Here is a 27,591-nt window from a genome sequence, read left to right as displayed (position 1 = left end):
CAGCAGCACCAGGGCCGCGCTCACAAGGGACAACTCCTGTCTCCGCGTTCAGCCGCCGCCCACTTGCTTTTATTTTCTCTCTTTTTTTTTGAGACCAAGTCTCACTCTCACCCAGGCTGGATGTACAGTGGCACAATCATGGCTTCCTGCAGCCTTGGTCCCCGGGCCCGAGAGATCCTTTCACCTCAGCCTTCTGAGCAGCTGGGGCCACAGGCACACACCACTACACCGGCTCATTTTTCAATTTTTGGTAGACATGGTGATATGGCTTGGCTGTGTCCCCACCCAAATCTCATCTTGAATTGTAGCTCCCATAATCCCCACGCCATGGGAGGGACCCGGTGGGAGGTCACTGAATCATGGGGGCGACTTTTCCCGGTGCTGTTCTTGTGATAGTGAAGAGTCTCACGAGACCTGACGGTTTTATAAAGGGCAGTTCCCTGTCCACGCCCTCTTGTAAGACATGACCTCGCTCCTTTTTCACCTTCCACCATGATTGTGAGGCCTCCCCAGCCACGCGGAACTGTTGAGTCCATTGAACCTCTTTTTCTTTAAAAAGTACCCAGTCTTGGGTATGTCTTTATTAACAGCATGAGAGCAGACGAATACACATGAGGTCTCACCATGTTGCCCAGGCTAGTCTCAAACTCCTGGGCTCAAGTGATCCTCTTGCCTTGGCCTCCCAAAGTGCTGGAATTACAGGTGTGAGCCCCTGAGCCCAGCCCCACTTGAAGTTCTTAATGGAACCTCAGCCATGTGGGCCTTAGGGACCCCACCTCCGTGACTACTCAAGGGGACTGGGATGAGAGAGGAGCCAGGTAAGCCCAGACACCTTCAGAGGCTGGGAGCACACAGAGTTCCCCGGCCAGGGCTCCATGTCTGGAGGCTGGGAGGGGAGGATGGGGTCAGGGCTCTGTGGAGGCCGGGAGGGGAGGATGGGGTCAGGGCTGTGTGGAGGCCGGGAGGGGAGGATGGGGTCAGGGCTCTGTGGAGGCCGGCAGGGGAGGATGGGGTCAGGGCTCTGTGGAGGCCGGGAGGGGAGGATGGGATCTGTTGAGGGCTGCACTGCGTCCCCTCGAGAAACCATCTGCTGAAGTCCTGACCCCCAGCAGGGCAGACTGGATTGGATGTGGAGATGGACAGGGTGGTGAGAAGAGGGAGAGGCACCAGGGATGCACTCAGAGAAAGGGCCAGGAGGACCTAGCAGGGAGGCAGCCGCCTGCACCTAGCAGAGAGGCCTCAGACAAACAGAATCTGCGGATGCTTCGATCTTGTACTCTGGGCCTTCAGGACTTGGACAGAATAAATTTCTGTGGTTTAAGCTGCTGGGTCCGCGGTACTTTGTGACGGCAGCGGCACACACCTACAGGTGCGGGGCATCGGAACATGCTGGCTGCAAGGGTTGCCCACACTGGGCTGACACCTTCATCCTCACACCACAGCGGAGTGACCGGAACCATCCACTCGTGACCCAGGACGGTGCCAAGGCCAAGACCTGGCCCTGTCCTCCAGCCCAGCAAATCGCCTGTCAGGAGAGAGGGTTGGGGCGGGAGGCCCCAGCAGGAGCTGTTGTCCTACCCAACTGCTGCGGGCCCAGGGCTTGGCTACAGCTGAGAACACGAAGGGGAATGGGGCCGGTCGTGACGCAGGCGCTGGTTCTTGGGGGCAGCACTGAGACATTAGAAATGCCGGCAGGTGCTGTAAATAGCTCCTGAATCGGGGACCCTAAGGGACCCCACTTACCAGAGAAAGAATCTCAGCCAAGCCCACACCAGGGTTTCCACCATCTCTCCCCAGTGACAGGCCCAGGACTCTGATTCCAGAGCCAGGCAGACCATACACTTTTCTAACCCAGAGCATGAGACACACATCGTGGGCCCGTGAGTAAATGACTGAATACAGAAGCTGTGTGCAGGAGAATCTGAGTTCAGTTGGGCCGGTGCCCGCCTCCATGCCAGCAGGAGGAAAGAGTCCCCCAGAAGCTCACTGCCCTCCTGTCTACAGATGGAAGGGCTGGTGCCCAGGGCCCGGGTGCTGCCCCAGGAGACACGGCCACATCAGCCACTTCAGGGCCACCCTCCTCACCCGGTTCCCATTTCCCCTCATTTTAATAGTATAGTAAGAAAAAGTGCAGGAATGGGCTCCACCCTCTCTGCAGGGGGGCCCTCCGGAAAGTTCCATGTGCACCTGCAGCCTAGGGGGTGGCACTGCCAGGGTGGGGGTCCAGCCTCTGACCACAGGGGGCCCTCCCCAGGCTGGCCCAGCACAGTGGACACCATGGGCCCTACTATATGGACAGAGGGTGAGCCATGGGCACCGCCCCAGCGACAGCCCCCAGGGGCCACTCCAAGTCAAGCCCAAGATCCTGGAAGACACCAAGGTTGTCTGGGGGACCCATGGCCAGAGGCTGAGAGCCCCCTTCTTCTAGAGATCCAGAGTGCAGGGACTGACTGCCACCTGCCCACCAGACTGTTCCCGTATAACTCACGTGGTTTTTGTTTTCTGGTTTATGATGCTTTGACCTCTCCGGGGCCTTACTGGCTGGGTGGAGACTGCCCTCCCAGGGCTGGCTAATTCCTAGAGACAGCACAAGGTGCCTACAGAGCTCCCCTTTAATGCACAAGCCAACCCAACTGGAGCCTGTAAACCCAACCACCCCTTATCTGACTCACTCACCAAACCCATGTTCCTCTGCCCTCAATCACCCAGGAGCAGGATGGTGGTCAACTAGACACCACCCCATAGCCCGGAGCCCAAGGAAATTAACCTGTCCAATCCCGAACTTGCTCCTTCGTGCCCACCCTCCCTGGCCTCTCTTCCCAGGGAAACCCCTGTGAAGTCTCTGGCCACGCTCTCCCCTCTCACCTTCCGGGTCCTGTTGCCACAGCACCCCCCGGTGGCCCTGTGTGGCATGGCACGTGCCCTCCTGTGGTTTAAGCTGCTGGGTCTGCAGTACTTTGTGACACTCTCCTTTCAAGTCAGGGTTCCTGTGTCTGTATCCCACCACACCCAACTGAAATAAATCCTGGTGCGTTTCATCACAGCCCTGCCTATCCCAGGCTTGCTGGAAGTAACCACTCACTGGCACCGAGGGGAAGGGGGCATGGATCACCTGGCTGAGACTATGTGGCTGCCGCCCTAGGCCTGGGGCCCAAAGCTCCTGGCCCAACCACAGAGCCAGCCCAGTGCCGGTGTGGCCACAGGCGATCCCCAAAGGTAAGGCCAGAAATCAGCACCCAGCCAGAGCTTCCCAGACCAGCGGGCCCCACATCTGCGGGGCATGAAGTTGGGCGCCCACCCCAGGATCCAGCCCATCTGCACCTGGGAGCTGAATGTCCTAGCTACCAGCCAGAATGGGGTCCCCAGCAGTCTCCACCGGGCTCTGAACTGTTAATGTGTGACAGCCCTGCCCTCCCCGCCACTATTGCTGAGACAGTGTAGGGCCAGGCTGAGCACGCTGGCTTGTGCGGCGTGAGCCAAGACTCTCGAGACACGGTAAATGCCCCTTGTTCCAGGGCACTTTGGAACTGGGTATCTCCTCAGCCCCAAGGTCTCGCCAATTCAGAGTGCCCGTCGTTCTGACCTCCTGCAGGGAGATGACCCAGGAGGAGGGGAATTGATGGGTAAGCTCCCCAGCTCCCCGCTCCAGTATGGCGCAAAGTGCACCCCCATGGTCTCGGAGTTCCCAGGCGCTCACCCACCCCCGGCACCCCCATGGTCTCAGAGTTCCCAGGCGCTCACCCACCCCCGGCACCCCCATGGTCTCCAGGGCTCCCTGGCGCTCGCCCACCCCCGGTACGCCCACAGTCTTGGAGCTCCCCGGCGCTTGCCCACCCCAGGCACGCCCACGGTCTCGGGGCTCCCTGGTGCTTGCCCACCCCCGGCACCCCCATGGTCTCCGGGGCTCCCCTGTACTCGCCCACCCCCAGCACCCCCATGGTCTCCGGGGATCCCCTGTACTCGCCTACTCCCGGCACCCCCATGGTCTCCAGGGCTCCCCAGCGCTCGCCCACCCCCGGCACGCCCACGGTCTCGGGGCTCCCTGGTGCTCGCCCACCCCCGGCACCCCCATGGTCTCCGGGGCTCCCCTGTACTCGCCCACCCCCAGCACCTCCATGGTCTCCGGGGCTCCCCAGCGCTCGCCCACCCCCGGCACGCCCACGGTCTCGGGGCTCCCTGGCGCTCGCCCGCCTGCGTTGCCACCGCTCAGTCCTAAGGCCCCGGTTCACTGTAACGCTCGGCTGTTGCTCTTTCGAATTCTTCGAATTCTTCGCTTTTGAACAAGGGGCTGCGTTTCCATTTTGCCTGCAGGGGTGCGCAACCATCCGCCGGAACCAAATCCTTACCCCAGCTCGGCATTTGGGGAAACTCAAACTGGGACAGGACTCGTCGTCCCGGGCAGGAAAGCGGGTGGGTGCGGAGGCCCGGGGGAGGGGTGGGGAGGCGGAGAAGAAAGTGGGGAGCGGGGGTCCCTGCAGGCTGCGGCTCCTTCCCGGCTTCCCGCCAGGAGCACCGAGCGGCGCTTCCTGCAGGCGCCCTCCACGCCCTCAAAGAGCCAGAGTTTGGTAAAGGCAGACAAGCAAACGGATGATTTAATGAGGGGTGACAAGCACTCCGCAGGTGCGGGCGGCGGCGGGCTGCGGTCGGGGCCCAGCGCGGGCGGGAGAGGCGCCTGCTCCGGCCTCGCGCGCGGGGGGCGCGGCCCTTTCCCCTCCGGGAGGACGCGCTGGAGGCACCACGGCCTCCGGGTTGGAACAAACGCGTTTACTGCAGGCAAGGCGGCGGGCGCGGGGCGGCTCACCAGGCGAAGAGTGGCTTACTGTCCTCCTTGGAGAGCTCGCACAGGCAGTTGAGCAGCAGCAGCGAGTCGCCCAGGAACTTGGGGGGCACCACGTCGATGACCAGCTTGCGCAGCGCGGCCGGGCTGCTGTGCAGGGGGTTGGCGCGCAGGTCGGGCCGCTGCTTCAGGATTCCGTAGGTGTTGATGAGGAACTCGCTGAACGCCGGGTGCACGTCGCGGCTGTAGCCCAGCTTCTCCAGGCGCGCGCTCAGGGCCAGGTAGCGCTGCGTCAGCTCGCGCAGCTTCTTCTCGTCCACGGAGCCGTCCAGGGACTTGATGGAGGTCTGCGGGCGCAGCGCATGGATGGCGGAGGCGGGGGGACCTCGGGGCCCTCGGACGGGGACTTCCAGGCCCAGGGCCGACCCCTCCTGGGTCCCCGGGGTCCCCTCCCGCGGACAGCGCCCGGGCAGGAGCCAAGATCTGGGGGCCTCAGAGGGACGAACCGAGCGCCCCGCACCCTCCTGGCCGCGCCCTCCCCGCGGGGCGCACCTGCTTGATCTTCTCGGGGATGTTGGCCACCGTGAAGCCGTAGAGCCGCGTCACGCCCGGAAACACGTAGGCCAGGATGCGGCGGTCCAGCTGGAAGGCGATCTCGCCCACCACGCGCGCGTCCTTCTCGGCGCCCGCGAAGCTCTGGATCTCTGGGGGAGGGAAGGCCGGGGACAAGGTCAGGGGAGCGCGAGGATCCACTGCCCCAGAGGGTCCCCCCTCCGTCCCCCGGCCACGTGGGGGGCGGCTCCTCCATCCCCCCCCCCCCCCCCCCCCGCCTGCCGCCACCCCCCACTGTCCGGCAAATAGAATCTGAAAGAAAAGGAGCTTCTTAAAGTGCCAAAGGGCAAGACAGGTTTCCCTTCGCCCTGTCCTCGGCTCCCTTCTGTCCCTGTGGGACGAGGTAAACCTTTTAATCTTGGGGGTGGGAACTGGTCCCCTGTCACGGGGGAGCCTGCCCCAGCGCTGGCCCTGCGAGGACAGAGGAACCCGGCCCTGGAGGTGTGAGTTCGGACGGGTCCCCTCCAGTGAGGACGCCTGTGGAACAGGGCCAGTCGGCTTGCCTGGGAGGAAGGGGGACCTCCCCCCTTCCTCTGTCTTGGCAACCTCTGGGCCTCAAAGGCTGCTTTAATGTTTAGTCAGTAAAATGGCTTCATTCTTTCCTACCTCTGAGAAGATGATCGCTGGATTGGCAGGACATTCTTTTTTTTAAGCCGGAGTCTCACTCTATCATCCAGGCTGGAGTGCAGTGGTGCCATCTCCACTCACTGCAACCTCCGCCTCCCCGGCTCAAGAGATTCTCCTGCCTCAGCCTCCCGAGTAGCTGGGACTATAGCTGCGTGCCACCACACCCAGCTACGTTTTTGTATTTTTAGTAGAGATGGGGTTTCACCATGTTGGCCAGGCTGGTCTCGAACTGCTGACCTCAGGTGATCCACCCACCTGGGCCTCCCATAGTGCTGGGATTACAAACGTGAGCCACCATGCCTGGCCCAGGACGTTCTATTTTAATTACTTCCTCGACATTACTTAGGAGTCTCCAATGCCCCCACAAAACCTGCTTCCAAACCCCCCTCCCCAGGACAGCCTCTGATGGCATCCGAGTCCATAACAGCACATGACCTTGTCCATCTTTTTCCTGAGGGATGGGAAACAGCATGTCATTTGCATTTCACTAACAACTAGTGATTTAAGCATCTTCGCACATGCTTATTGGCCATTTATATACTGTATCTTCTTTGGAGAAATATCTATTCGGGTCCTATAGCGATTTTTCATTGGATTGTTTGTCTTCTTACTGTTGAATTGTCAGAGTTCTTAAATATTCTGCATACTAGTCCCATTTCAAATGCACAATTTACAAATGTTTTCTCCCATTCTCTGGGTTGGCTTTTCATTTTTTTTGATACTGTCCTTTGAAGCACAAAATTTGTTTTTTGTTTTGTTTTACTTTTGATGAAGTCCAATTTGTCTGTTTCTCTCTTTGCTCATGCTTTTGGTGTGCTATCTAAGAATCCATTACCAAATCCAAGGTCACGAAGATTTACCCCTATGGCTTTTCTACGAGTTTTCTGGCCTCAGCTCTTTGGGACCTCTTAGGTCTTTGATCCATTTTGAGTTAATTTTTGTATGTGCTATGGAATAAGGCCCAGCTTCATTCTTTGGCGTATGGATACCTCCTTGTTCCAGCACCACTTGTTAAACAGTATTCTGTCCCTACTAAATTGTCTTGGCACTCTTGTTGAAAACCATCTACGTACAGGTTTATTTCTGACCTTCCAATTCCATTGCATTGATCTGTATGTCCATCCTTATGGCAGTACCACAGTCTTGGTAACTGTAAGTTTTACAGTCAGTTTTGAAACTTGGGAATGCTGTTCTCCCTTTCCAAGATCGTTTTACCTATTCTGGTTCCTTACACTTCTATATGAATTTAAGTTTCTGTTGTCAATTTCTGTAAAGAAGCCACTGGGATTCTGATTGGGATTGCATGAATCTGTAGATCCAATGTAATCCATATCAAAATTATTGATTATTAAACAATATAAAGTCTTCTAATCTGTTAACACAAGATATTTTTCTGTTTATTTATTTTTATTTATTTTTTGTTTGTTTGTTGGAGAAAGGGTCTCACTCTGTCACCCAGGCTGGAGTGCAGTGTCACGATCTCAGCTCCCTGCAACCTCTGTCTTCTGGGCTCAAGTGATCCTCCCACCTCAGCCTCCTGAATAGCTGGGACCACAGGCATGCACCACCATGCCCAGCTAATTTGGGAGGTGGAGGGTTGGTAGAGATGGGGTTTTGCCCTGTTGCCCAGGCTGGTCTTGAACTCCTGGGCTCAAGAGATCTGCCCATCTCAGCCTTCCAAATTGCTGTGATTATAGGTGTGAGCCACCGTGCCTGGTCATTGATGACTTCTTCATTCCTTTCAATAATGTTTATAGTTTTCACTGTATTTCTTTCCCAATCACTTTTCAAGACTGCAGAAGAGGTAAGTCAATATGCAGAAGAGGTAAGTCAACATGCGAAGAGGTAAGTCAACATGCAGAAGAGGTAAGTCAACGTGCAGAAGAGGTACGTCAACGTGCAGAAGAGGTATGCCAACACACTATACAGAAGCGTGTTAGGGCCAATGAGGGGTGTGGAGGAGCAGGTGTAATCTCCTCCTTCTGTATCAATGTATTTCTGTCATCAAGAATCAAGCTCTTGGTCAGGCGCGGTGGCTCACACCTGTAATCCTAGCACTTTGGGAGGCCGAGGTGGGTGGATCACGAGGTCAGGAGTTCAAGACCAGCTTGGCAAAAATGGTGAAACCCTGTCTCTACTAAAAATACAAAAATTAGCCAGGTGTGGTGGCAGGCGCCTGTAATCCCAGCTACTCGGGAGGCTGGGACAGGAGAATGGCTTGAACCCAGGAAGTGGAGGTTGCAGTGGGCCAAGATTGTGCTACTGCACTCCAGCCTGGGCAACAGGGCAAGACTCCATCTCAAAAAAAAAAAAAAAGATTCAAGCTCTTTCTCTCATCCCCACCACCAAGGCATAAATTAGGTAGAAAAAACATGCTATAGGTGAGAAATGATTCTAGTATAGGTTCTAGAAATTATTTCTAGTCCAACCTGTGCTCTGTAAGATCCAGCCAAAAACCTATTCTTCAAAGAAAAAAGGCCATACATTGATAAACCTGTAGCCAGACTTAGGGGAAAAAAGAAAGGAGACAAAAATTACCACTAATTAGACATGCCACTACCACAGATTCTACAGACATAAAAAGAATAAAGAAGTATTAGGAATGACTTTATGCCAATAACTTTGACAACCTAGATGAAATTGATGGATTCCTTAAAAGACACAAACTACCAAAGTTCACTCAAGAAGAAACACATAATCTGAATAGCCTTCTATCTGATAACCTTACAGGTCACATTTGACAGGAAACAGACTTCCAAACTGGCCTTGGGAAGGCCTTGTGATTGATGATCCCTGAGAAAAGAATCTTATCACGATTCCCTCAGATTGCTGATGTGCTGATTAATGCACTGAAAGACGCTGATTTATTCCTGAATCATAAAGGTTTACTGACTGTCTTGCACAGAGATGTGTTGGCCTGTATGTTGTCATCTGTAGCCAATGCTTGTACCCTCTGTGTTGTACCCTCCAAAGAAAGGGCAACATGAGTACGAGGAGTCCTTTCCCTTCTCCTAGCCTCTCCTATAGAAGTCTTCTGACTTAGGTTCCGGAACACTCTTAGCTTTGTTGGTGTGTTCCCGTGGGTTGATCCTCACATTTGGCTTCCAACAAATCTTTATCGAATTATTTCTGTCTCAACAGCCTTAATTTCAGTTGATATTATCAGTAAAATGGAATTTGTAGGGGAAAAATGTTCCTATAGAGATCATTCAAGGCTCAGGTAGTTTCAGCAGTGAATTCTACCACTTAAGGAATAAATAACACCAATTCAACACAAACTCTTCTAGATAAAGAGAAGGGAAGACCACAAAACAATGAGAAAACAAATAACAAAATGGCAGGAGTAAGTCCTTATCAATAATAACTTTGAATGTAAATAGGCCGGGCACAGTGGTTCATGCCTGTAATCCCAGTACTTTGGGAGGCTGAGGGGGGGTGGATCACTTGAGGTCAGGAGTTTGAGACCAGCCTGGCCAACATGGCAAAACCCTATCTCTACTAAAAATACAAAGATTAGCTGGGCGTGGTGGCATGTGCCTGTAATCTCAGCTACTCAGGTGGCTGAGGCATGAGAATTGCTTGAACCCAGGAGATGGAGGTTGCAGTGAGCCAAGATTGTGCCACTGCACTCCAGCCTGGGTATCAAAGTGAGACTTTGTCTCAAAAAAAAAAAAAAAAAAAAATTACAGCACCGTCAAATCGATGAATGATGGTGTGTGAGTTTGGTCAAAAACAGGCCAGGCGCGGTGGCTCACGCCTGTAATCCCAGCACTTTGGGAGGCTGAGGTGAGCGGATCACGAGGTCAGCAGATTGAGACCATCCTGGCTAACATGGTGAAATCCCGTCTCTACTAAAAAATACAAAAAATGAGCCGGGCGTGGTGGCGGGTGCCTGCAGTCCCAGCTACTCGGGAGGCTGAGGCAGGAGAATGGTGTGAACCCGGGAGGCGGAGCTTGCAGTGAGCTGATATCACGCCTCTGCACTCCAGCCTGGGCGAGAGAGCAAGACTCTGTCTGGGGGCAAAAAAAAAAAAAAAAAAAAAAAAAAAAAAACTTTGAATGTAAAAAGACTAAACCCTCCAATCAAAAAATGGAGTGGCTGAATGGATTAAAAAAAAAAAAAAAAAGACCCAACCATCTATTGCCTACAGGAAACACACTTTGCCTATAAAGACACACATAGACTGAAAATAAAGGGATAGAAAAAGATATTCCATGCAAATGAGAACCAAAAAAGAGCAGGAGTAGCCATACTTCATCAAAGCGGATTTCAAGACAAAAACTATAAAAAGAGACAAAGAAGGTCATTATATAATGATTAGGGGGTCAATTCAACAAGCGGATGTAACAGTTGTAAATATATATGCACCCAACACTGGAGCACCCAGATATGTAAAGCAAATATTACCAGAGCTAAAGTGAGAGACAGACCCCAATATAGTAGTAACTGGAGACTTCAAGACCCATTTTCACCCTTGGCAGATCTTTAAGACAGAAAATCAAAGGAATATCAGACTTAATCGATACTATAGACCAAATGAATATAACACAGAACATTTCATCCAACAGGTGCAGAATACACATGCTTCTTGTAAGCACATGGATCATTCTCAAGAATAGACCATATGTAAGGCTGCAAAACAAGTCTTTAAAAATCACACAATTTGCCGGGCGCGGTGGCTCAAGCCTGTAATCCCAGCACTTTGGGAGGCCGGGACTGGCGGATCACGAGGTCAGGAGATCGAGACCTTCCTGGCTAACGCGGTAAAATCCCGTCTCTACTAAAAAACACAAAAAAACTAGCCGGGCAAGGTGGCGGGCGCCTGTAGTCCCAGCTACTCAGGAGGCTGAGGCAGGAGAATGGCATAAACCCAGGAGGCAGAGCTTGCAGTGAGCCAAGATCCGGCCACTGCACTCCAGCCTGGGCGACAGAGCGAGACTCCATCTAAAAAAAAAAAAAAAAAAAAAATCAAACAATTGAAATTATATCAAGTATCTTCTCTGACCACAATGGAATAAAATGAAATCAATAACAAAAGGAATTTTGGAAACTATACCAACACACAGAAATTAAACAATACGCTCCTGAATGGCCAGTGCATCATTGAAGAAATCAAGAAGGAAATTTTAAAATGTCTTGAAACAAATGATAATGGAAACACAACATACCAAAACCTAGTATGTACTAGACACAGCAAAAGCCATACTAAAAGCTATAGTGATAAGTATTAAGAGTTTACAGCTATTAGTGCCTACATCAAAAAGTAGAAAAACTTCAAATAAACAAGCTAATGATTCATCTCACAGAGCTAGAAAAGTATGAGCAAACCAAATCCAAAATTAGAAGAAAAATAATTAAGATCAGAGCAGAAATAAATGAAATTTAAATGAAGAAAACAATACAAAAGATCAATGTAACAAAAAATTGGTTATTTGAAAAGATAAATAAAATTGACAGGCCAGGCATGATGGCTCATGCCTGTAATCCCAGCACTTTGGGAGGCTGAGGCAGGTTAATTACTTCAGTCCAGGAGTTCAAGACCAGCCTAGGCATCGGCGCAAAATCCCATCTCTACAACAACAAAAACACAAAAAGCAAAAAATTAGCCAGGCCTGGTGGCATATACCTGTAGTCCCAGATACCTAGGAGGCTGAGGTGGGGGGTTAGCCTGAGCCTCAGGTGGATATCTACATCCAAACCTCACACCATATATGAAAATTATCTTGGAACTGATCAGAGACCTACATGTAAAACCTAAACTATAAAACTTCTAGAACAACACAAAGGAGAGAATCTGTGTGACCTTGGGCTTGGCAAAGATTTCCTAAACTGAACATAAAAAGCATAAAATAAAAAAGAAAAATCAATAAATTGGACATCATCAAATTAAAGTTTTGCTCATCAAAAAACATTATTATGGAAGTGGAAAACCTTGGCGTGGGAGACCGTATGTGCAAAACATACACCCAAAAAAGGACTCACATCCAGACACGTAAAGAACTCTTCCCAAGAAGACCAGCAATGCATTTTTTCTTGGCAAAAGACTAGGACAGACATAGCCTCGGACCCCAGCCTCCCAGCCTGGCTCTCCTCCCTCCACTCTGTGTGACGCGATGGAGAGAAACGGCCCTGCCTGACCACCCAGACGCGCCCTCCCCACAGCTACCAGCTGCACTGGGAGCCCGCCCAGGCGACCCCGCACCTGGCCATACCGTTGAGGTAGTAGCTCCTCCTGGTCCTGTCCCCGGTGGGCAGGCTGCTCTCCGAGAAGCACACCTTCTTAGGCCGGACCATCTCCCTGGGCTCCAGCAGGGTCTTGTCCACCAGTGAGTCTTGCAAGGGGCTCAGGAGCGGGGACAGCTTCCTGTCGGTGCCTCGGTGGCTGTGCAGCTCCGGGGGACTGAGGAAGGCCTTGAAGGGTGACTGGGAGGGGGCTGCGCAGCCCGGGGAGGTGTCGTCCTCACTGGACAGGGGGGCATGTGAGCACAGCAGGTCCTCCAGGGAGGATGTCTGCAGCTGGGAGGGCGTGTCGGCAACACTCGTGAACCTTCCGAAATCCGGAACTGAGGTGGGGAGGAAAGGGGTGAGAAGTCAGGCTGATGCTCCTAAAACATTCCTGAGAAGTACAGAGAACATGGTAACAAACTGTATGCACCCCACCCCAAGCTTCAACACCTGCTGGGGTTTCCCTGGCTTCAGAGCATCCTCCTTCCCCTCAGGCCTCAGGTGCAAAAGGAGGAGCTGGATGTGGTGAAGTGGCCACAGGTGCCCATCCTGCCCGTGGGAGCACTGCGCCTATGGGCACAGCAAGTGGGCAGGCCTCCATGTGCCTCCTGCCTGCCTGTGCGCCCATACACACTGAAGAATGACTTCTATATGCTTCTTAAATTGTACATAAATGCTACCACCCTACACATTTTATTCTGCAACAGAACTTTTTGCTGCTGCATTATCTCTGAGATGTATCCACGTTGAGCCGTCTGGTAGCTCCCTGGTTCATTTAACTGTTTCCTGGCACCTCTGTACACGTAAGCACACACACATACACACACAGTGAATTTTTATCCCTTGCCCTGTTGATGGACAGGGCCTGTTTCCATGTTTCCTTGCAAACACACAGTGGTAATCGGCCTCCCGGGAGGAGCTTCCCTGCTCCGTGAGCATCCTCTGTGGTCCAGCGCTGGGCTCAGGTCACAGCTGTAATCAGCCTCCTGGGAGAAGCCTCCTGATCTGCGAGCATCCTCCACGCCCCGGGAGGAACCTCCTGCTCTATGAGTATCCTCTGTGGCTGAGGAGGAGCCTCCCTGCTTTATGAAGATCCTCCATGCCCCGGGAGGAACCTCCTGCTCTATGAGTATCCTCTGTGGCTGGGGAGGAACCTCCTGCTCTATGAGTATCCTCTGTGGCTGGGGAGGAACCTCCCTGCTTTATGAAGATCCTCCATGCCCCAGGAGGAACCTCCTGCTCTATGAGTATCCTCTGTGGCTAAGGAGGAGCCTCCTGCTCCATGAGCATCCTCTGTGGTCCAACGCTGGGCTCACATGTGTGCACTTTCTTTGCTCTCCACATCAAGGGGGAGGGTCCATGCCCACCAACAGCTCCTGGCCCCACACCCTCACGAGGACTGAGTATTCCCCAACCAGGCTGATGAGGTCATGTGGCATTTCTCTAAACCCTAGTCAAATTTAGCTTATCTATGCCTTTATAGCTTATAAAATTCTATTCTACCTCCATGTCATGAGTATTCTCCTAGCAATAATGCAAATACATATTAGAGAAAGTGTTCAGAGCCATATAAAAAAAATTATACCTTAAAATGTGTCTACCGGAGCTTGCAGTGAGCCGAGATCATGCCACTGCAATCCAGCCTGGGCAACAGAGCAAGACTCCATCTCAAAACAAAAACAAAAACAAACAAACAAACAAAAAAAGTACCTACAAAGGAACCAACCAACTAATCTTCCATCTGAAATGTTTTCCAAGGAAAAAAAAGTGTTCAAAAGAAGCAAAGTCATTAATGTGTGCCTGGCCTCCTGCCACATGCGAGGCCTGGAGTCCTCGGGCTTCACAGGCTCCCACCCTAGATACTTTTCAAATTATAAAAGAATATTATGGGCCGGGCGCGGTGGCTCAAGCCTGTAATCCCAGCACTTTGGGAGGCCGAGACGGGTGGATCATGAGGTCAGGAGATCGAGACCATCCTGGCTAACACGGTGAAACCCCGTCTCTACTAAAAAATGCAAAAAACTAGCCGGGCGAGGTGGTGGGCGCCTGTAGTCCCAGCTACTCGGGAGGCTGAGGCAGGAGAATGGCGTGAACCCGGGAGGCGGAGCTTGCAGTGAGCTGAGATTCAGCCACTGCACTCCAGCCTGGGTGACAGAGCGAGACTCCAAAAAAAAAGAATATTATGTACAATTGTGTATTAATTAAAGTTTCAATAAAAGGAGATATCTCCTGGAAAATTACTTTCAAGTGACTCAATAAGAAGTAGAAAACCTAAATGAACCAATACACAAGGAAAATCTAGAAGTTATAAAATGATTATTCCCCAAAGGGCTGCAGGCCTGGATGGTCTGTGGGTGAGTCTGCCAACTTCCCCAACAAGTCATAATCCTGACATCATACAAATGAGGCTGGAACCATAGAACAGGTTAAAAGATGCTCAATTAGGTTTCAAAATTTGTCACAACTCTGATGTCAATTTCCTACAAAGATAACCCCCAGAAAAAAACAAAAAGCCATGGCCAGGCCAAAAATTATTGCACAAAGTCTCATCCAAACATGATCAACAACAGACAGCACAAGGCACAAGTGTACACAGACATGAGGTAGAGGTGCAGAGCGTGAAGCAGGAGATGCACAGAGCATGAGGCAGGGTGTGCAGAGCACGAGGCGGGAGGTGCACAGAGCACGAGGTGGGAGGTGCACAGAGCACGAGGCCGGGGGTGCACAGAGCACGAGGTGGGAGGTGCACAGAGCACGAGGCGGGGGTGTGCGGCGCACAAGGCGGGGGATGCACAGAGCATGAGGTGGGGGTTGTGCAGAGCACAAAGCAGGGAGGTATGCAGAGAACAAGACAGGGTGGAAAGCAAGAGGCAGGGTGTGCGGAGCCCAGTGGCTGTGCAGCGTAGCAAGATCCCACATACAGTCCCTGGCAAGAAGTTGAGTTACCTCCACTGGTACAGAGACAGGCTCATAAACACTGAACAAGATGAGCCATTTCTCAAATTTTCTGTTTTCCAAAAATAAGAACTGGAAGGACTCTTCCCCAGCATCCAGCCTGTACAAACCTCCCTCCTCTGGGCAGATGGGACCGTTGGTCCCTCCCACAGCTGGTCAGGAGGACCAGGATGCAGCTGAACCCTCTCTCACCTTCCCTGGAGGAGACCCCATGAAAGTCGAGGCCAAAGCCCGAGTTCTGAGTAATAAGGACTAAAACAGAAATAAGAAGTTCATGTGGACTGGAGGGGCGGGATGGCCGGCCAGATGCAGCCAGGTGATACAGCTCCCACGGAGGGCCTGAGATGACTGGTGAGCTTTTAACACATCTTCAGAGGGAAGGTGCTGAGGGCAGATGGAGGGAGCACACCGACGCTGGGCTGAAGGGGAGAAGGCTGGGAACCCTGCCTGGGACCACTGAGCACTGGTACTCATTTTTGGACCCACAACCACTCTGGGAAAATGGGGGAGTTAAATGGGCAAGGAGTAACCCACTGTTGCCATGGCCCTCTGGATCCCCAGCTGGGGGAGACCCCGCGGCCACCATGGACACTCCATTTGGCAGGGAGAGCTGCTTAGAGAAGTGGTGGGGGCAGCAGTTAGCTAAGCAGAGCCCAGAGGGTCTGGTGCGGGAACACAGCCAGGGACGGCCACTCCCCAGGCTTGACTTGCTCCCATAGGAGACTTTGGGCCTAGGGGAAGTGTCAGACCTGATCTCTGCAGGGTGGTCTTGCCCATCAGATGGGACCGGTCCGACCTGAGCACCCCTTGGTCTTCTGGCTTCTCCTGGGGCCCCAGCCTGGCCATGCCTGCTTGCAAGGCAGTCTTGGGTGCCCTGGGGGCCTTCGCCATAGCTTCTGTGCTGGCAGACTGTGCCTGACCAGTGGAGAGCTCCAGCGAGACAGCCCCAGTGGCCACGCACCAGCCCGCCCACTCCCTCCTCATACTGCAGCTTCCCCTGGGCCCAGGCAACTCGCCACATCACTCACCTGATGTCTGCACAGGTGGGTTTTGATTTCCTCCCCCAACCAGCACACAGGAGTCCAGTCAGCCTCCCCTTTCCCCACAGACTTCCATTGCAAATGAAGCCTTGGCACACACAGAGCCAGCAAGCCCCATACCCGCCAGCACCCTGCCCTTGACCTAACACTGAGCAGAGAATGGTGGATCCTCCTGGACCCTGAGCAATGACTCCTGCTTGCAGGACACATAAAAGGCACCTAGACCTGTGCCCACCAGCACCCTGCCCCATGCCTACAGTACCTCCAGAGTGACTGCACACAGTCTCCAGCAGGAGCCCCCCATGCCCACCCCAGCTGCTTTGCCACCACCACTGTGGTGAACCCCCACAGGAAGGCAGGCACCCTGCATCTGCCAGCCATTCTGCTGTAGCTGCAGTACCTCAGTCCCCCAGTGCAGTGGATTCCAAACCTCAAGGAGCCAGAGAACAAAGTCAGGGCCCAAAACAAGTGCCCCAGAGCTAAAGCATGCAGTCCAGGAGTTGGGAGCTGGGCACTGGCCCCTTAAATATTCCATAAATGAAGCCAGTTGGCTGAATCCTCCTTATACCACAATCAAAACCTCAAGGTCATCAAACAGACCAGGTACGGTGACTCACATCTGTAATCCCAGCACTTTGGGAGGCTAAAGCAGGCAAATCACTTGAGGCCAGGAGTTCACGACCAGCCTGGCCAACATGATGAAACCTCGTCTCTCCTAAAAAATAACAAAAATTAGCCAGGCATGGTGGTGGATGCCTGTAATTCTACCTACTTGAGAGGCTGAGGCAGGAGAATCATTTGAACCCAGGCAGCGGAGGTTGCAGTGAGCCAAGATTGTGCTACCACACTCCAGCCTAGGAGACAGAGCAAGACTCTGTCTCAAAAAAAAAGACACAGAATGGCAAGTTAGATAAAGAACCAAGACTCATTGGTATGCTGTCTTCAAGAGACCCATCTCACATGCAATAACACAAACGGGCTCAAAATAAAGGCATGGAGAAAAATCTACCAAGCAAATGGAAAACTATAATTGCAGGGTTGCAATGATAGTTTCTGACAAAACAGATTTTAAACCAATGAATATAAAAAAAGACAAAGAAGAGCATTACACAATGGTGAAGGGTTCCATTTAACAAGCAGACCTAACTACACTAAATATATATGCACCCAACACAAGAGCACCAAGATTTATAAAGCAAGTTCTTAGAGACCTTCAAGGAGGCTTAGATTCCCACATAATAATAGTGAGAGACTTTAACACCACACTGACAGTATTAGACAGATAATTGAGACAGAAAATTAACAAAGATATTCAGGACATGAACTCAGCACTGGATCAAATGTACCTGATAGGTATCTACAGAACTCTCCACCCCAAAACAATAGAATATACATTCTTCTCATTGCCACATGGCACACACTCTAAATTCAGTCACATAATTGGAAGTAAAATACTCCTCAGCAAATGCAAAAGAACTGGAATTATAACAATCTCTCAGACCACAATGGACCCAATTAGAAATCAAGCCTAAAAAATTCACTCAGAACCACACAATTACATGGAAATTGAATAACCTGCCCATGAATGACTTTTGCGTAAATAGTGAAATTAAGGCAGAAATCAAGAAGTTCCTTGAAGCTAATGAGAACAAAAATACAACATACCAGAATCTCTAGGACACAGCTAAGGCAGTGTTAAGAGAGAAATTTATAGCATTAAATGTCCACATCAAAAAGTTGGAAAGATCTCAATCAATCAACCTAACATCACAGCTAAAAGAACTAGAGAATTAAGAGCAAACAAATCCCAAAGCTAGCAGAAAACAAGAAATAACCAAAATCAAAGCTGAACTGAAGGAGATTGAGACACAAAAAGCCATTTGAAACATCAACAAATCCAGGAGCTCGTTTTTTTGAAAAAATTAATAAAATAGATATACCACTAGCTAGACTAATAAAGAAAAAAAGAGAGAAGATTCAAATAAACACAATCAGAAATAAGGGGTATATTACCACTGACCCCATAAAAATACAACCAACCATCAGAGAATATTATGAAAACCTCTATACACATAAACTACAAAATCTAGAAAAAAAAAATGGATAAGTTCCTGGACACATACACCCTCTCAAGACTGAACTAGGAATAAATGGAATCCCTGAACAGGCCAATAACAAGCTCTAAAATTGAGTCAATAATAAATAGCCTACCAACCAAAAAAAGCCAGGACCAGATGGATTCACAGCTGAATTGTATCAGATGTACAAAGAAGAGCTGGTACTATTCCTGCTGAAACTATTCCAAAAAGTTGAGGAGAGTCTCCTCCCTAACTCATTCTATGAGGCCAGCATCATCCTGATACCAAAACATGGCAAAGATGCAGCAAAAAAAAGGTAACTTCAGGCCAATACCCTTGATGAACACTGATGCAAAAATCCTCAACAAAATACTGGCAAACCAAATCCAGCAGCACATCAAAAAGCTTATCCACCACTATCAAATAGGTTTTATCCCTGGGATGCAAGGTAGGTTCAACATAAACCAATAAATGTGATTCATTACATAAACAGAACTAAAGACAAAAACCACATGATTATCTTAATAGAGCAGAAAAGGCTTTCAATAAAATTCAACACCCTTCATGTTAAAAACGTTCAATAAACTAGGTATTGAAGGAACATACCTCAAAATAGTAAGAGCTATCTATGACAAACTCATAACCAACATCATACTGAATGGGAAAAAGCTGGAAGCATTCCCCTCGGAAACTGGCACAAGACAAGAATGCTCTCTCTCACCACTCCTATTCGACATAGTATTGGAAGTCTTGATCAGAGCCATCAGTTAAAAGAAAGAAATAAAGTCCATCCAAATAGGAAGAGAGGAAGTCAAACTATCCCTGTTTGCAGACGACATGATCTGATATCAAGAAAACGCCATAGTCTCAACCCAGCTTCTTAAGCTGATAAACAACTTCAGCAAAGTCTCAGGATACAAAATCAATGTGCAAAAATCACCAACATTCCTGAATACCAACAACAATTAAGCCAAGAGCCAAACCAAATGTAATGAACTCCCATTCACAACTGCCACAAAAAGAATAAAATACCTAGGAATATAGCTAACTAGGGAGGTAGAGGATGTCTACAAGGAGAACTACAAAACACTGCTCAAAGAAATCAGAGATGACACAAATGGAAAAACATTCCACGTTCATGGATAGGAAGAATCAATATCATAAAAATGGTCATACTGACCAAAGTAATTTATAGAGTCAATGGTGTTCTTATTAAAATTCCATCGAGATTAATCACAGAACTAGAAAAAAACTGTTTAAAAATTCATATGGAACCAAAAAAGAGCCCGAATAGCCAAGGCAATCCTAAGCAAAAATAACAAAGCTTTAGGCATCACACCACCCAACTTCAAACTATACTACAGGGCTACGATAATCAAAACAGCATGATACATAGATCAACAGAACAGAATACAGAACTCAGAAATAAGTTTGCACACCTATAACCATTGGATCTTCAACAAACCTGACAAAAACAAGCAATGAGGAAAGGATTCCCTATTCAATAAATGGTGCTGGGATAACTAGCTAGCCATATGCAGAAGATTGAAATTGGACCCTTTCCTTACACCATATACAGAAATCAACTCAAGACGGATTGTAGACTTAGATGTAAAACTCAAAACTATAAAAACCCTGGAAGACAACCTAGGCAATGCCATTCAGAACACAGGGATGGGCAAAGATTTCATGACAAAGATGCTAAAAACAATTGCAACAAAAGCAAAAATTGACTAATGGCATCTAATTAAAGAGCTTCTGCACAGCAAAATAAACTATCAACAGAGTAAACAGCAAACCTACAGAATGGGAGAAAAATTTTGCAAACTAATGCATCTAACAAAGGTCTAATATTCAGCATCTATAAGGAACTTAAATAAATCTACAAGAAAAAAACAAACAACCCCATTCAAAAGTGAGCAAAGGACATGAACAGTTTTCTAAAGACATTCATACAGCCAATGAGCATATGAAAAAAAGCTCAACATCACTGCTTATTAAAGAAATGTAAATTAAAACCACAATGAGACACCATCTCACACCAGTCAGAATGGCTATAATTAAAAAGTCAAAAAACAACAGATACTGGCAACGTTGTAGATAAAAAGAAATGCCTATACACTGTTAGTGGGAGTATAAATTAGTTCAGCCATTGTGGAAGACAGTGTGGCAATTCCTCCAAGACCTAAAAACAGAAATACCATTCAACCCAGCAATTCCGTTACTGGGTACATACCCAAAGGAATGTAAATCACTGTATTACAGAGACACATGCATGCATGTGTTCACTGCAGACTATTCACAATAGCAAAGACATGGAATCGACTTAAGTGCCCATCAGTGGTAGACTGGATAAAGAAAATGTGGTACATAGACACCACAGAATATTATTCAGCCACAAAAAACAGGTCAGCAGAGAGCAGTGGCTCATGCCTGTAATCCCAGCACTTTGGGAGGCTGAAGCAGGTGGATCACCTGAGGTCAGGAGTTCAAGACCAGCCTGATCAACATGGTGAAAACCTGTCTCTACTAAAAATACAAAATTAGCTGGGCATGGTGGTGTATGCCTGTAATCCCAGCTACTTGGAAGGCTGAGACAGGAGAATCACTTGAATCCGGGAAGTGGAGGTTGCAGTGAGCCGAGATCGCACCCTTGCACTCCAGCCTGGGCAACAAGCGTGAAACTCCATCTCAAAAAAAAAAATGAGATCATGTCCTTTGCATGAACATGGATGGTGCTGGAGGCCATTATCCTTAGCAAACTAACGCAGGAACGGAAAACCAAATGCCGCATGCTCTTACTTGTAAGTGGGAGCTAAACAATAAGAACACGGAGACACACAGAGGGGAACAACAGACACTGAGGCCTACCAGATGGTGAAGGGTGAGAGGAGGGAGAGGATCAGGAAGAATAACTAATGTACTAGGCTTAATACTTGGGTGACAAAATAATCTGTACAACAAACCCCCATGACACAAGTTCACCTATGTAACAAGCCTGCACTTGTACCCCTGAACTTAAAAGTTTTTTAAAAAAGAAATACATGGTCAGGCACTGTGGTTCATGCCTGTAATCCCAGCACTTTGGGAGGCTAAGGTGGGTGGATCACCTGAGGTCAGGAGTTCAAGATCAGCCTGGCCAACATGGCAAAAACCCGTCTCTACTAAAAATACAAAAAGTAGCTGGGCATGGTGGTGTGTGCCTTTAATTCCAGCTACTGGGGAGGGTGAGGCAGGAGAATTGCTTGAACCCGGGAGGCGGAGGTTGCAGTGATTCAAGATGACACCACTGCACTCCAGCCTGGGCAACAGAGTCAGACACTGTCTCAAAAACAAACAAACAAACAAACAAAAAACCATTTACTCCTGCCTTCTGAACCAATGATTCTATTTTTAAAAACATAAATCCTGCTGGACAGTGGCTCATGCCTGTAATCCCAACGGTTTGGGAGGCCAAGATGGGAGGATCGCTTGAGCCCAGGAGTTTGGGACTGGCCTGGCAAACATAGGGAGACCCTGTCTCTCCAACAAAAAAAAAAAAAAAAAAATTTAATTAGCCGCTCATGGTGGCAAGCACCTGTAGTCCCAGCTACTCAGTAGGCTGAGGTAGGAGGACTGCTTGAGCCCCAGAGGGAGGTCAAGGCTGCAGTGAGCCATGATCATGCCACTGCACTCCAGTCTGGGGAACAGAGACCCTGTGTCAAAAAGAAAAAAAAATAACAGGCCAGGCACAGTGGCTCACACTTGTAATCCCAGCATTTTAGGAAGTCAAGACAGAAGGATCACTTAAGCCCAGGAGTTTAAGACCAGCCTGGGCAACACAGAAGATCCCATCTCCATAAAAGTAAAAAAATCACACACACACCGGCCAGGCGCGGTGGCTCACGCCTGTAATCCCAGCACTTTGGGAGGCCGAGACGGGTGGATCATGAGGTCAGGAGATGGAGACCATCCTGGCTAACACGGTGAAACCCCGTCTCTACTAAAAAATACAAAAAACTAGCCAGGCGTGGTGGCGGGCGCCTGTAGTCCCAGCTACTTGGGAGGCTGAGGCAGGAGAATGGCGTGAACCCGGAAGGCGGAGCTTGCAGTGAGCTGAGATCCGGCCACTGCACTCCAGCCTGGGAGACAGAGCGAGACTCCGCCTCAAAAAAAAAAAAAAAAAAAAATCACACACACACCAAAAAAAGAAATCCAGTGGAAATAACCCTAAATCTAACAACTCTTAAAACCTTTTTTGTGGTGTTATTTACCTCAAGGGGAAGAAAAACTTTAATTTCAAACCAAAGGAGAATTCATTACATTGTGGTTCATCTGGAGTTGCACATAGAGAATCCTCACCACCGTTGGAAATCATCTGACAATCCACCACAAATAACCAGGGAGCGAGTGAGCAATCTGGGGGGGGCCTGGCTGTCCTCAGGGGACACCTCTCCAGTGGAGACATGGCAAGTGGCATCGTGGCAGTGCTGGAGGGACCAGGACGATCCCGAGGGAAACGAGATGGGGCAGCCGGGAGGGGAGGCAGAGGACTGCTGCTCCCACTGGCCCTTCGCGTCACTCACTTGGAAACCTGGGTGAGAAGACCTGGAGGCCTTGCTGCCCAGCTGACGGGGACAGATGAGCACTCCTGTGATGTTGGAATGATGCCGGCGCAGCGCCCTCCTCCTCCATTAGTGGGGTGTAGGCGCCTTTCGGAGAGCGTTTAACCCTGTCTATTTCAACATTTCAAATGCACACAGCCTTTGACCCGGGGACCCCCGTCTGGGATATCCTACACAAAGAGCCAGGGTGCCTGCGCAGGCCACCCACAGCAGCAGCGTCTGTGGTCACAGAGAACTGGGAACAGTGCTGCCTGCCTGGGGCCCCCACAGGAGGAGCCCAGTGTCCAAGTGTGCCAGGGAGAGCTGCAGATGAGGACTGATGGGGAATGCCAGTGAAATGGATGGTTAAGGGGCAAAAGTCAAGTTGCGGAAGAGCACAATCCTGTGTAGGTGGACCAAAAATATACACAGACAAACACACAGATCTCCATCAAAGTTCCAGAGAAAACCCAAGAAAACGTTGACCATGGCTGCCTTTGGGGAGGGGGGCCGGAGGCGTGGCCCTTAAACCTTGCATCCTCCATGGCGTTTATAAGTTTACCATGAGCACGTGCTGTTGAATCCGTAAGAAAAGCAGGTTTTTATTCATCCTGTTTTGAATACAGACACTGAGGAAGTCTTGGCAACATGCAAACATTGCTGGTGGTGGTTCCCTTGTTTATAAACTTCTCCTTTTATGCAGGAGCTCAGTGCTGGTTTTCCCCACCCCAGTCCTGCTGAGGGCTGGTCCTGAATGCAGCGTCCCACAGCCCCAGGTACGTTCCCAAGCACATGCTGAGGCCCAGAGCATCAAGGGTGCACCACACGCTGCCACTGAAGTGGCAGAGTTGAGGGTGGCCTTGCCCTGGCCCCTCCCCACTGCCAGCCTGGGCCACACTGAGCCTGCCCCACACCCTGTGGCAGGGGCTCCAAGGCCCTCTGTGGAAGGCCTGCTGGCCTCAGGTTGAGGCTCCTCCCAAGACCTGTGTCCAGCAAGACCTGGGTTTGCCAAGGTGACCCAACAGCAGGGGCACTAGCCATGGTCATGGAGACCCTGCCCTGACTCAGCCCCTGACAAGGGTCCCTCTGGGGACTGCACAGCCTGGGCAAGGGTCGAGGGTCTGCCCCTCTCCTGCCAGGGGAGGCCCCAGCACTCTGTCCAGCCCTGAGGTCTGGCCCAGGGTGATTCCTTCTTGGGGAGGAGGACGGCAACGCAGCCCGGGGCAGGCAGCCTGTGGTGGCCTGCACACACCAAACAGATTGGGCCCTTTTGCAGCTACAGTGCCTGGGCCTCACAAGTGCTGAGAACGGGACCCTGCCCGTGGCCCAGTGCCATAAGCACAGGTCTGCCCAGCTAACGCCCTGTGGTGAGCATGGGGCTCAGTGGCTGCTGAGGGAGACGCAGAACCCGGGGCCTCGCACAGCATGGCCCCCAGGCGCCGGGTTCCCCAGCCACACTGTCCCCTCCTAGTGAGGTGCTCTCACCCCTCCTGGTGAGGTGCTCTCCTCCCAGCTCCCTGTGAGGAGCCCCTGCCTGTTGCCGGAGACTGAAGGTGTGGGGATGCTGCCATGGATTCCCCTCTTTGCTTCCAGACACGCTCGCTCTCAGGCTTGTCCACGGAGCTCCGAGCAGGGCCTGGGGCCTGGTTGCGGAGAGCACCTCCAGCACGCTGTGCCTGCTCAGAGTGCACATCTGAGGGTGGTGGCCGGCGTTTGGGAAGGACTCAGGGAGCGACCAGCCCAGCGCAGGTGCTGGAGTGTCCCCTTGGTGAGTGGCAGAGCTGGCCTCCCGGGCACGGCTCGCGCTTGCAGACAGCAGCGTTCACAGGCACTGGCGAGGCTGCCTGCTCCATCGTCCAGGACCAGGCAGGCTGACCACGTCCCTTCCCGGCCCAGCCAGGTGGGAAGCTGAGGTTGGCCGTGGGAGTCCCAGGACATGCTGGGTCCTCTGTCCTCTGCCCATCATCCCAATGAAGAGTCAAGGGCACAACTGTCAGCCACACCCCAAATCACACACAGGAACGGGGAATGTTTTCCCAAAACTTTTAGAATAAAGCCTACTACTTTGCAGAAAGTGATCAAACCCTATATATATTTTTTTTCAATAAAAAGCCACAGAAGGTTGGAGTCAATACTATGTGGTGAGTGGATCATGGCCCCACACTCCCACCCCCCAGGGACAGGTGCCCACTCGTCCCCACCCACTCCCCTGGCCCGCTCTGGGGCCTCCCTGGGGTGAGATCTTCCTACCACGGGGCTGGCCTAGCTAGCTCTGGCCGGGGATGTGAGTGGATGGGACACAGCACCCATGGGACTCGTGTGGCTGGTCTGACACCCCGCCCCCACCCCTGACCCAGGAGGAGAAGAGACGCACGCAGCAGAGCAAACTGCCAGCCCGGCCCAGCCTGGAAGAGCTGCCTGGGGCCCTGGAGGCCCACAAGCCTGCACGCCACCTGCTCTACCCCTACGGCGGCACCTCCATGACTGCAGCTGACCACTCCCACTTCACCGGAGTGGGCCTGGAGGGGAGGGGCCTCACCTGAGGGCAACAGCAGAACCCACCACCTGGTCTTGCTTCACTCAGACCTGAGGGTGTGAAAGGTGCCCGTGACCTCCCGCATCAGGGAGCTGCCCGCCCCCCTCACCGCCCGGGGAGCAGATATCCGACGACCCCCCATCCACCAGGCTGGACCCTTGGGCCATGTGAGCCAGGTGGTGCCTCACCTCCACTCCCGGGGGAGCCGGCCTCGGGGTAGGCGGGGGCCCTGGGTGGGAGCAGGTCGTGGCCACTGCCCTCCTGGCAGCTCTGGCTGAGCAGCCGCCGCAGCATCTGATTCTCCTTCAGGAGGCGCACCTGCTTCTTCAGGTCTGCGTTCTCGCTCAGAAGCCGGCTCATCAGCTCGCCGCCCTCAGCCATGGCAGGCGCGTCCCTCCTCGTCCCTCACGGCTCCTGCAGCCCCATGGAGGTGGGAGCCCAGAGCCCGCAGGCACCACAGAAACAGCCCGGGCAGGGAGTTCCGTAGCCACCGCTGCCTTCTGCGCCTTGTGATGTCACTGCCCTAGTGATGAGGTGCCCGGCACCCCCGCCTGACCTGGCGATGGCTCGTGGCCCCGTTGAGGCCGTGAAGCTGGAGGCCCGTGGTGTGCACAGGCAGCCACTCCCACACCACGACTGGGGCCCGAGAATGCCAAGGACATGAGGCAGGTACGGAATGTCGGGACTGCACTCCAAGGGGGCGTCCAAGCCTCTCCCCAGTGAGTGGCCCAGCCAGGGTCGGGCGTCCACCCTGTGTGGAGTCCTCAGGCTGGGTGGGGATGCTGCCTTCACCTGAGTAACACGTGGGCTGCACTTCCCACAGGACCTGCCCAGGACACAGGGATCCCAGTGCAGTTTCCTGTGGGCCCCGGCACCCAGGGCAGCATCTGGTGTGCAGGTGTTCATCAGGGCCCATCCTTGGCACCCACATTTGAGAAAGGAGGGGCTGGTGAGGGCAGCTGGAGGAGACCAGTCTGGGGAGGAGACCAGCCTGGGGAGGAGACCAGCCTTGGTAGGGAGATCAGCCTGTGGTGGGCACCAGCCTGGTGGAGGGGACCAGTTTGGTGGAGGAGACCACCCTGGGGAGGAGACCAGCCTGTGGGGGAGACCAGCCTGGGGGGAGACCAGCCTGGGGGGAGACCAGCCTGGGAGGAGACCACCCTGGGGAGGAGACCAGCCTGGGAGGAGACCAGCCTGGGGGGAGACCAGCCTGGGGGGGGGCCCAGCCGGGGGGGGAGCCCAGCCTGGGGGGAGACCAGCCTGGAGGGAGACCAGCCTGGGGGGAGACCAGTCTTGGGAGGAGACCAGCCTGGGGGAGGAGACCAGCCTGGAGGGAGACCAGCCTGGGGGGAGACCAGTCTTGCGGAGAGACCAGCCTGGGGGAGGAGACCAGCCTGGAGCGGGAGACCGGCCTGGGGAGGAGACCGGCCTGGCGGGGAGACCACCCTGGGAAGGAGACCAGCCTAGGGGGAGACCAGCCTGGGGCAGCCCCACCATGGGCCCCACGATTGGCCCCACATGCTGAGGGGCACTGGGTGGCCCTGAGGGCTGGGCTGGAGGCCACCTGCTGACCTCACTTCCCAATGAGAAGGGTCCAGCAGTGCCTGTCCACCCCTCGGACCACGAGCGCCCATGTCTAAGACACCAATTGTTCCTGACTGCACTGCTCCTGCCTGCACCTAACTGAGGACGGCCCCAACCCATGGCCACGGCCCCTCGGGCCGTCACGCAGGGCTGTGGCTCACAGGGTCCTGCTAGAGTAGGCGCTGTCCTCGGTCAGTGTGACCATCTTGAAACCCACCCTGACTCCCCGCTTCTCCAATTACTTGGGGAAGTAAATCACCTCAGTGTTGTTTCTTGGCTCCGAGGGTCTTGTTTTATCAGCAGCCGGGATGCAACAGAAGGGTCATCTCATCCTCGTGGGAAGGGACGTAATCCAGAAAACACAACCCACTGGGCCGGCCACACCTCCAGCCCTGTGACGGGCACCCACCACCACCAACCCAGTGGGCCGGCCACACCTGCAGCCCTGTGACAGGCACCCACCACCACCAACCCAGTGGGCCGGCCACACCTCTAGCCCTGTGACAGGCACCCACCACCACCAACCCAGTGGGCCGGCCACACCTCCAGCCCTGTGACGGGCACTCAGGACCA

General features: G+C 52.2%; 1 protein-coding gene across 2 annotated transcripts; it reads right to left on the bottom strand.

Annotated features, from left to right (window-relative positions):
- Positions 1-4,566: 4,566 nt before the first annotated feature.
- On the bottom strand, positions 4,567-27,518 carry SPATC1L (spermatogenesis and centriole associated 1 like). 2 transcript variants are annotated; one of them, XM_025380633.1, is made up of 4 exons: positions 27,278-27,518; positions 12,230-12,580; positions 5,330-5,481; positions 4,567-5,124 (listed from the first exon to the last, which is right to left on the bottom strand). In XM_025380633.1, exons 2-4 carry the CDS (start codon positions 12,309-12,311, stop codon positions 4,798-4,800), a joined length of 561 nt encoding a protein of 186 aa, XP_025236418.1. In that variant the 5' UTR covers positions 12,312-12,580; positions 27,278-27,518; the 3' UTR covers positions 4,567-4,797. The 2 variants fall into 2 exon arrangements, with proteins under 2 accessions (XP_025236418.1, XP_025236417.1); XM_025380632.1 differs by lacking the exon at positions 27,278-27,518 and adding an exon at positions 25,623-26,347.
- Between the last annotated feature and the right edge of the window lie 73 nt (positions 27,519-27,591).

The sequence above is a fragment of the Theropithecus gelada genome, chromosome 3, assembly GCF_003255815.1.
Source record: "Theropithecus gelada isolate Dixy chromosome 3, Tgel_1.0, whole genome shotgun sequence".
In the NCBI taxonomy this organism is placed as follows: domain Eukaryota; kingdom Metazoa; phylum Chordata; class Mammalia; order Primates; family Cercopithecidae; genus Theropithecus; species Theropithecus gelada.
Note: the sequence above shows the minus strand (reverse complement) of the source record. Positions and strands in the feature narration are given on the sequence as shown.

Coding starts and splice junctions, on each gene's coding strand:
- SPATC1L (XM_025380632.1), bottom strand. CDS start 25,815: ATGGCTGAGGGCGGCGAGCTGATGAGCCGGCTTCTGAGCGAGAACGCA. Junction 5,482..12,229: donor GAGGAGCTACTACCTCAACG/GTATGGCCAGGT, acceptor TCCCTCCCCCAG/AGATCCAGAGCTTCGCGGGC. Junction 5,125..5,329: donor TCCCCGAGAAGATCAAGCAG/GTGCGCCCCGCG, acceptor CTGCGCCCGCAG/ACCTCCATCAAGTCCCTGGA.